We start from the raw sequence: 11,226 nt of genomic DNA, 5'->3' as shown, positions 1-11,226 counted from the left end.
TATATCCGCAAAGTCATAAACATTCACCTAAACAGATAAAATATTCATGAATAAAAATATTTTAAGAAAATAAACTAGATACAATTAAAGTCAAACCTGTGACCATATCCACACAAAGAAGAAGCATGTTCTTTTTAGACAAGTGTTCCTTATCTTCTGTTTAAACATTGGGGTGTTGTTTAAGGGTGACATTTATTAAATAGAGTGGTCTTTGGTTGGGTTTAATGCTGCTTATTGCTGAACAAAGAACATACTTACTATTTGTTATTATTATATGGGAAATAAAAAGCTTTAAACAGACAAAATTTATTAAGATTGTTAATAAATAAAAAATCTTTTTGCTTGACTAACGCAGTGAGGGCATTTTCTTGCATATTGTGACTTTTATTTGGTACTTTACGTGGATTGAAAGAGTTGTTTGCAATATGTAAATAACTTTCCTTATTCACTTGAAAATATTTTACATTTAATTTACATTACATTTTCAAAATTTCCATGAAAACTAGCATGAGTCTGGAGGTATGCTGCATTTATTTTATTTTTCACCTAATTTTCGCGAACAGAAATATTTTTAAGTAGTGAAACTTGATTTAATAGACTTGTATTACACCTTTATGTATCATTTACAAGATGTTTTTGTTTCAATCAACTTTCTTATTGTCAATATTCGAACTCAGTTCTATTAAACGGAACAAGGCTTTTTCGGTATGAGCTTTTTAATTTATTGTCAACAATCTTACTAATTTTCCTTTTACTACTCGTTTGTGTAAAGTCCTTTATTATAACTCCTCGAGTCAGCCATTGTTAAACACTTTAGACCTAAGCGCTATATTTAACTATTAAGGTGCGAAAATTCAATAGCATAATAACCCTATTTCTTGGTCACTAATGTAATAATGTATTATATGGGAACTTCCAAAATAGTTATAAATCCAAGCGGGCGCTGTGGTGCAGAGTCCGACTACAAGTCTAGGGGTTGCGAGTTCGATCCGCCGCTACTTCACTAAAATTACTTTCAATCTTTCGTACTCTGACTCGCATGACACTACTCACACGCTGATCTGACAGACACATATAACACTATTGACACACTGACTTGACACGAATAGGATATTACTGTCACACTGACCTGACTCAAAATACACACAGGACACAACTCACATACTTTCTGACAGAGAGGACACCACTGACACACAGGACACAACTCACGGACTTACCTGACACACAGGAAACTACTTACACACTTACCTGATACACATGAACTCTACTAACACACTAAAGTGACATACGCATGTCGCAGGGTCATATTGTTATATTGATGTATTAATTAATGTTACATGTTATTTGTAAATGTATGTCCCGTATTGTACACCGTAGATTATGTGAAGTCCTATATTTGTGTCCTTATCCTATATTCCATACATTCATCCTTTTATTCATTTACTCATTCATTCATTTCTTCATTCATTCATTTATTAACAAGTATGTACTAACCATTGGTACGGGCCTTAATCTTAAATATTCTACTTCCGCACTAAGTACCTTCACGCATGCGCACTCCTACTGAAGATTTTCATGGCGCGAGCCAGACTTCGTATTCATCGATAATAAATATTTTCTGAGAGCGTATTTCTGTATTTTTATAGGTAAATATGAATGTCTGTATTGATCCCATACTTGTTATTCTACATTTTGCCATTCATGATTTTGTGTCATTTGTCATTATTTTGTCTTTGCACTCCTACTGAAGATTTTCATGGCGCGAGCCAGACTTCGTATTCATCGATAATAAATATTTTCTGAGAGCGTATTTCTGTATTTTTATAGCAACCCTCAAGCCCAGAACCTCTTAGCAGCACCTTTCCCATATCGTAAGAGTGGACTGCGACACACAGGACACTGCTGACACAGTGAACCTTACTCACAGGACACTAAAACACACTACTCACAAACTGATCCGACACATAGACTCACACACTGACCTGAAACACACAGGCCACTACTGGCATACTGACGTTACTCAAAGGACACTACTGACACACACTCGCACGCGCGAACGCACACACACAGAGTACTACTAACAGACTTCCTTGACACACAGAGGACTTCTGCACACTGACCCGACTCACAGTACACTTCTCACATAGTGACTTGACTCACATGATATTACTCACACACTGACCTGACACATACAGGACACTACTCACACACTGACCTGACACACACAGGACACTACTGACACACTGACCTGGCAAATACAGGACACTACTGACACACTGACCTGACACATACAGGACACTACTGATACACTGACCTGACACACACACAGGACACTACTGACACACTGGCCTGACACACACAGGACACTACCGACACACTGATCTGACACACACAGGACACTACTGACACACTGGCCTGACAGATACAGGACACTACTGACCTGACTCACACAGGACACTTCTGACATACTGACCTGACAAATACAGGACACTACTGACACACTGACCTGACACATTAAGAACACTATTGACACTCTAACCTGACTCGCACAACAGACACAATAGACAATACTCACATACTGACCTGACACACATAGGTCATAACTAAAAGACTGACTTACCACATACTTAACTGATACACACAGGACACTATTCACATACTGACCTGAAACAAACAGATAGTACACACACTGACCTGTATCACAATTACGCTGTTCACAGTCTGTACTGACTCACATGACACTTCTTACAGACTGATCTAACTCATAGGACACTTCTCAAACACTGACCTGACTTACCTGACACAGATCATCTTCATTGTTATCATCAGTACATCATCACCATAACTAATTTGAATTGTTGAAAACACACAAATAAAACATATTTATCTGATGTTTTTCGATTTCGAAGTGATTTTGAAACTAATTGACTGATGATGATTATTTTGATTATGTTGATTATGGGGATAGAGATGAAAGTGATTATATTAATACGGGATTGATAACGATTTGTAGATGAAGATGATGATGATGATTATGATAGTTTGATTTTGACGATGATGAACGTAATTCATGTTGCAGTGATGATTTTTATTACTTTTGTGATGTTGAAGATAATGATGATGATAATATCGATTGTGATGTTTGAGTTGATCATGGTTTTAATAATGAAGACATTGGAGGGAATGACAGTTCTCATGATGATTGCCATGATGATGATTTTAATAATGGTGAAGAACGAGGTGATTATGAATTTGATGATGATAGGGTGATAGTGTTTTAAATAATGATGAGGGTGATTTTGGTGAATATTATAAATTTGATAATAATTAAGATGGAGGAGTTGAAAATTATGATTTTGATGATGACGGGGAAATGGTGAGTGATGATAGTATAATGATTTTAATGCTGATGATTTTGATGATGAAAATGGGGAAAAGGTAAGGACGATATCATAATGATTTTAATGCTGATGATTTAGATAATGATAGAACTGATGATGACTTTAATGATGATGGTGTTGTTGATGAAATTCAAGATCACCGTGATAATTATTATGACTTTGATGGTGATAATGACGGTGATGATGATAATGTGAGTAAACATTTTCATGGTGAAGACGTCAACTTCATGACGTGAAGCTTTATTCGTAGAAGTGAGGCATCACTTTTGAAATCGATGCATGTTGTTGACCAATAAACCTCACGTGTGCTTTATTAAGGATTTGATTTTAGATTTTTATTTTGGAAAAAGATATCAATTCTCGCATTGTTGTAGAATTATGCACAGTTGGAGTTAAATTCATGGGACTATTATCTCGAAGGCCGGTAGGCCTGACTGATTAATTACAGAGCATTTGAACAAATAACTGTGCATTATAGACCCATTGCAGCATGACGCCACGCGCACCTGCAAATTGATCTCGTTTCCGCCTGGTTGGCAAAAAGCACGCCATTGTTATTTACAAGTAGAGCGGAAAGTTGAAAGGTCGTATCTGTTTACAAACAAATTGTGTTAAAGCGCGTGATAATGCCAACCAGTTGTTGTGCACCAGGATGCACACAGAGATTTGAAAATAATTCTGGGGTCAGTTTCTTCAGATTTCCTAAAGAAAAAGAGCAGAGAACCAAATGGATACTAGCGCTACGGCGAAGAGATCTTAAAGACCCAAACAAATTATGGGAGCCCTCGGCGTACGATCGTATATGCAGTTTACACTTCACATTAGGTACATTGGGATTTTATTATGTTTTAGCTGTCTTGATCAGCTGTCGTATTTATTCCCATATATTTATTGGGTTTTATAACCATTTGTATCGACACACAGTACAAGTAATCTGTCAGCATTTTATGATTTAGATGTAAGGTTGTTAATAAGATTATGATATATCGTGCTAATTTCGCACTGAAAGTTATATGACATCAAATGTTACACGTTCTCTGTCAGATATTTAAGCATTACAGCAACAGTTAATATATAATTTGTCCAAATTTTTTTCAGGTCAACCATCCAAGGATCCTTGTCACCCTGATTACTGTCCCAGTATCTTCTCCTTTACTCCTGCTACAAAACAAACACCAGCCAGAGCAGACAGATACCTTAGACTGAAGAAAAGAAAACTTTCTTTCACTGGTGAAAAGAACAAGGAAAACAACAATCCACTGGATATAGCTGAAGCTCTTCTTAACCTTGGTAGTGACATACCACAGACATGTGACAAAGGTAAGGCCAGAATACTGAGTATTTCTTGTTTTAATCACCAAATTTACTTGACTGTAAATCACTAGTGATACAGTCATTGAATTTAAGATTTTGAATGTACTGGCCCGAATTCCAGTTTTAAATTACTTCTACTACATATTTAGCTAACTTTTATTAAAATTAACACTCAGGCCCGAACTAATTTACACTGGCCATGGGCCACAACGGCCCACCAGGCTAGTGTTAAATTTGATGACTGATTATATGTTTAAACACTTGCATTTACTTTATAATTTGATATATCACAACAATCAATATTTAGTTTACCGGTACTTTTAAATCTAATACCCAATCATTTACTTGTAATTGAAATTCAAATAATTACTTCATGACATTTAGAAATGCACAAAATGTTTAATTTGATTTTATCTTTTCAGGCACTGATCCAGACAAAGATCCTTTACTCGTGAAACTGGAAAAGCTTGAACAGGAACATTCAGCTCTTCAAAAGGAGTATCAACATCTTTTGGATGAAAATAGGTCACTGAAAGCCAAAATAAGGAGTTCTGAGTTCACATATAAGAATTTTAGTAAAAGCCAAATGGCATCAATGACAGGACTTCCATCTATTGGAGCATTTACATGGGTACTGTCATTAGCAGCGGTTGTATGCAAACCCATAGGGAAACTTTCAATCGGTGACATGTTGCTGCTTGTTCTAATGAAGTTGCGTCTGAACTTAACAAACACTGACCTGGCTATGCGCTTTAATATAAGTCCCACAAATGTGTCCAGAATACTGTGTCATTGTTTACCTAGACTTGCAAAGTGCCTGAAATTTCTGCTAGTGTGGCCATGCAAGGGTAAGATATTGAAAAACATGCCAAGATCCTTTAAGAAGAACTATAAGAAGTGTCGCGTTATAATAGATTGCAGTGAAATATTTATTCAAAGACCAACAAATCTGGATACCCGTGCTAAAACTTGGTCTTCATATAAACATCATAATACCATGAAATTTCTCATTGACATTACACCCTATGGTGCTGTAAGTTTTTTGTCAAAGTGCTGGGGTGGTAGAATATCAGAAAAGGAGATAACTGAACGGTCAGGGTTTTATGATAATCTTGAACACGGAGACCTTGTTTTGGCCGATAGGGGCTTTCTGATATCGGATGAACTGGCTGTCAGGGGTGCATCACTCGCAATACCGCCATTTGCTAAGGGTAAAGTGCAGTTCTCACAAAAAGAGATAGAATGTGGACGTAGACTTTCAAAGGCAAGAAGACACGTGGAGCGGGCAATTGAACGTGTTAAGCGATTCCAAATTCTAAAGCATGTTATGCCGCTTTCTATGTTCCGACATGCAGATTCAATCTTAGCTATCTGTGCTGCATTGACAAACTTAATGCCCAAATTGGTAAAATAAAGACACATGTAAATGTATGGATAACAATCTCTTTTATTTCAGTTTCTATTGGTTAAGGAAACAATGTTAACAAAACAATTAGACAAAAGACACAATGTAACATTTCAATATAGCTAAGGAAACAATGTGAAAACATTTTACTGGTATATATCTTATGCATTACATAGTATGTTATTGTAACAATTTATTTATCATTTATGTATGCCAAAGAAATTTGTTGTTGGACTCAATATCAAATAAACAGAAGAAAATGTTTATACAGTTTGTCAAATATATTTACATATGTACAGTAAAGATAAAATATTGCTTTCACTTATTCATACCCTATCTGCCAAAATTGCGGTCTGAAGCCAAGTTTAAAATTAACAAGTATTTAATCTGTTTCATCTGTGTACCAAAAATTATTAGAAGATAAAGTCATTGTTGAGAGTATTCATAACAAGCCATTTTCTTTGTAAAATGAGAAGAATACTTTAACAGAAACAAAGCTATGTTAAACAATTACTGAATTAGTCGCTTAAAGCCAAATATTTCCTTGACCTTTCATATAATGTAAGAATGATGCCATCCATTGTCTCATTTATTGGAAAATCATCCGAAAACCAGGACAAAAAAGTGAAAAAAGGGGCATTACTTAGTAAAGTACAATTTCAGGATTATCTGCCCCTTTATTAAATTTGATGCTAAAGAATGGCAACTATAGATTTACAGATGCGGGTCATGAGCTAAAATAGGCTTCCAAGTGACACTTTGAATTTCTGAATAATTACCTTTGGGATTAAGTCATCAAGTGCAAATGTTTTACATTTTTCTATCATGTTTCTCACAAAATCCATGTCAAAATAGATTGTCTGACAAACTATCCCCTTATTGCTGTAAACAACAAAATCACAGAATGTTTTACCACAAACAAACATTTGAAACTGCACTTGCGAGTAATACCTGTGTGATTTTTTAAGAATAAGGCCACTGTCCAAAAAGAAACATTCATCCCTTATGTCAGTCAATTCACTATCCCTATGTTTGTAAGTGCTTTTAATTTCCAATAAGCCCTCACCATGGCACTTACATGATCTGACTCCATCAGGGGTGGCAGCAAACAGAGGGAATGCTGTTTCTACAAAAAGACCACATTCTCTTAAAGAAAACTTCTCATGTTGTACCATTTGTTTAATGTATAAAGATTTTGCACTACTTTCAGATTTACGGCCGAAAGCAATGGCAGCAACATTGCTTAAGTCAGTACACTTATACTGCATGATTTACTCAGTAGGGCCTTTTTTCTGGTAGAAGTCCTTAAAGTTAAAATGTCATGTGCCACTGTTGCTGTTATGCGGCCTTTTCTTTGACGCATCCAAATGGCACTGTTGTGTTGCCCTCTTGTCATTGTCTCCAAATTCTGTGCTTGTTGGGGAGTCACACTAAAGTCCTTCAAGAACTCATCACATTTGACAGCCAACTCTTGTGCGCTTAGGTTTTTCTCAGGTTGTCCATGAATTCTGTCTAGCAACTGAAAAATAGCAAGTGTTTTGATAGGTGAAATACAGCAATTTCTAAGTACAGATAACATACTAAAGTAATCAGTCTTCATAATGATCAACAATTACATGGATCATGTAACATGAAGAATATTTTAGGGCAAGTAAATTTAGTTACATAAATGGTTCCAGTTAAGTCAAGAAAACGAGACAGAAATTAAATGGTATTGTCGTGAATATAAAATATTGACATATATGTCTATATCAATATTCGGATATTCAGTGACTGTAAGTGACAGCTTCTATTTTAAGGCAGCTAGATATTTTTTTTAATGAGATAGATATCACTTATTACTTAGTAACCTTGTAGGTAACAGTTTATAGCAAAAATGCTTATTATAACTATTATTTGATACATACTGGTGGGGTGTCTTCATCTTCGGAGCCTGTATCAGAGTCATCTTTTGTTAAAAAACATGCTGTTGGACACAGACGCTTTAAACTTTCAAGCGCTTCATTTTCATCTACAGTCGGCATTGCTGTCTCATCCTCAAGTCTCTGTTTTCTCTTTCTTTCCTGTCCAGGCTTTAAGTTGGCCAAGGTCATCTGTGAAACGGGTTGATGAGTGATCTGTAGAGAAAAAAGTTGGGGATTTTTATTTTTTTTCTATGATAAATTTGCATTGTGAAATATAAAACCTCAAACAATTCTTTGTAATTAATTAAATTAATTATTAGTAAATCAGTAAAAACTTGAAATTTATTGAATAAGCAGATTGTCAATTTTACCTTCTTTCTATAGAACTGGTTCCACGTACAGGAAACACTTGTCTTAGATTCTCTATTCAGTCCCCACAGTGTAGCCATCATCATTTTAAATAATAATGCAGCAACATGGCTACATGCTTCTCCAAGTCTGAAATTATAAAGGTATGGTAATATTGATAAACCTATGCAATACAGAATGTGTTGTTAATTTTTTAAATTGCAGTACTACTGGCAGCTATTCTTAATTTTTGACAGCATGTTTGAAGCATAAGGAACCTGGATCAAAATTTGCATTAACACATGTGCTCATAATGTATTAATTATCAGTAACTGTTTCTTTAATAATAAAATCAAATATAAACATTAAGCAATATACAAATTTACTAACAGAGCTTTACATGTGCAGTGAGCACATACAACATATCCCCTTGTCTTGTCCAAGTACAACCATGGTTCATGGGGCTTATCATTAGCTCTCTGTGAAGGGGCTACCTTTGCCTTGACAGCACACACAGGTAAATCTTCATCGAATGCACAATAAAAAACTTCTTGCACATGACCAGAGTTATAGTAGTTATAGCCTTCCAACGATTTATATGCCTTTAGGCTTTCACTAGTGTATGTGCCCGGGTAATTTATCAAATAATTGTAGATGTCCGGGTAAGAAACGTCCGGCCACTTTGTCACTGCATTTTCCCATTTACTTTTATCAATCGAGTAGGGATCTGGTAAATCTCTGCCTTCAAACACTAACTTCTCAATATACCTCTGAGATGCAACATTATCTAAATGTAAAATCTGCTTCGATTTGTTTTTATCTTTGTTTTTATCAGAATCAGATCTGTAATTACTATCAGCGGCCATTGTTGTTTTTTTTTTCTTGCCAACCAAGCAGTTGCGCATGCGCGAGAATACCAATCAAAACAATAACATGGTTAGCGCCTATTATATATCTATTTCCATTCTTATACGCCAAGAAAGAAGGACTATATGTTTTGTGGTTGAATTTGTTTTTACCTCAGAGTTTCTTATAAAAGCTGTTCCAGTCGGTTAAGAAACAACTCTACCGTTTGCAATTATGAATTTTAAACCGTTGATAAATTTTATGGGTTTATTCTATATCCCTTAATTAGTTTCAAGCAAAATAAAGAGTTTCTTTTAGCGAGCTCGCAAAGGTAACGCGAGTACCTGCTAAGTGATGGTTTTGTGAAGTACTGATATGACACATCGAAACTTTTCGAATTAAAAGATAACGATAAAAACTGAGGAATTCTAACTGAAAACGGATGTGTAGTCTGGTCACCTGCGCACTTCTATGGGAACCATAATTGGACAGTGAACCAGAATAACGGAAGCTGTATATGAAATATTGAATGACAGTTTTAAAACGGAAAATGTTAAATGAAAAATAAACGATTATTTTAACCGACTTTTCCCGTAGATAGGTTTTGCCTGATTTCATTTCATGTACATTTACCTCCTTTTTTCAACAAACAAAACAATAATAAGAAAAAAATAAAGGGGCGGAGCCATATTTAACACAGTACGTGTGACGTCACAAGCACTCGTCACTGCATTTGTATCAACAGTCGAGCCGATTCCTTCTTTCCTTCTGTAATTTAACGTGATTCACGTAGCATTAATGATAATACATTAATTTTATTTATTTAATAGGACAGGAAACCAGAATAAACGGAAGCAGCGTATAAAATACCGAACTGCAATTTAAAACGGAAAAAGTAAAATAAAATAAGCGATTATATCATACTATTTAACATTAAAGCACATTGAGCTCGCTTTGAGGCTTTGCTTTTTTCATATTAGTTTCAAGCAAAATACAGAGTATTTTTAGCACAATAATGTGAAATTAACTGGTATTCTACAATGAAATACAGAAGCACAGTATATAAACAAGTCCACATCTTGTTATCGCAAGTAAAATACAAGTTAAAATATTTAGGCTCCGAAGTAAGGTACATTGATCGGAAGTAACATGTGCTTTTACTCGCAGGACATGGTACTCATTGAATTATATTGGCACAGTGATTTTGTTTATATAATATGAGTAGCGTTTTGTTTTGACTTTTTTTTGCACACGCTGTTTGGCGCTAAATTTTGACGTCACGTAAAAACCACTTTTAAAGTCTGTACAGCGTTAATGACTGAATTAAAGTTATAGAGGATATGAATGAGTGTAAGTTTAATACTGAATTTATTGAACGAGTTGAATTAAATATATTACGCGAACCTCTGGTGAGCATAATATTATTCTATTCAACGAGTTCAATAAATTCTGAAATGAACTTACAGGAATTATACATTCTATTAATCACATATCAAAAAATAAAACAAACTTTCTTTTTTTAAAAAAAAAAGTAGAATAACATCAAAAAATGACAGCAGCCGTGTTTATAATACTGCACGTTGGTAACGTCGCTTTGCATTGAATAATCGTGACGTTTATATAGTTTTATATACAGCTGCTGTCGATTTAAAAAGAAATCTCACTTTATTTCTTCAAAATGATGTTTGCTGTATTATAAATTCGTTATAGATATTATGACAGGTTATATGGCCGTATATAAACGGTTGTTTGCAATATGACCCTAGCCTTGCGGCTTGGGTTATATTTACAAACAACCGTTTATATATGACCATATAACCTGTCAAAATGTTTATAACTTATGATACAGGAAGCGCCGCAATGCGAAGAAAGCCAGGTTTTCAACGACCAAATTTTGATGTGACAGCAATCAATAGGTCAAAGTACACTGAAGTTAATGAGTAGAAGCTGAAAATTGTAAGCAAATGACCTTGAACTTGCTCCCAGATATTTAAGTAGCAATCCAAAG

General features: G+C 35.0%; 1 protein-coding gene and 1 pseudogene across 1 annotated transcript; one reads left to right on the top strand and one right to left on the bottom strand.

Moving 5' to 3' along the window:
• Positions 1–3,905: 3,905 nt before the first annotated feature.
• Positions 3,906–6,384, top strand: LOC132721301 (uncharacterized). The gene is made up of 3 exons (XM_060705582.1): positions 3,906–4,226; positions 4,500–4,721; positions 5,138–6,384. Exons 1-3 carry the CDS (start codon positions 4,028–4,030, stop codon positions 6,127–6,129), a joined length of 1,413 nt encoding a protein of 470 aa, XP_060561565.1. The 5' UTR covers positions 3,906–4,027; the 3' UTR covers positions 6,130–6,384.
• Positions 6,147–9,314, bottom strand: LOC132721302 (uncharacterized; annotated as a pseudogene).
• Positions 9,315–11,226: the final 1,912 nt, after the last annotated feature.

This window comes from Ruditapes philippinarum, unplaced genomic scaffold (assembly GCF_026571515.1).
Source record: "Ruditapes philippinarum isolate M1 unplaced genomic scaffold, ASM2657151v2 ctg4960_1_1_1_1, whole genome shotgun sequence".
Lineage (NCBI taxonomy): Eukaryota > Metazoa > Mollusca > Bivalvia > Venerida > Veneridae > Ruditapes > Ruditapes philippinarum.
The sequence above is the reverse complement of the archived record's forward strand: the minus strand, read 5'-3'. Positions and strand labels throughout refer to the sequence as shown.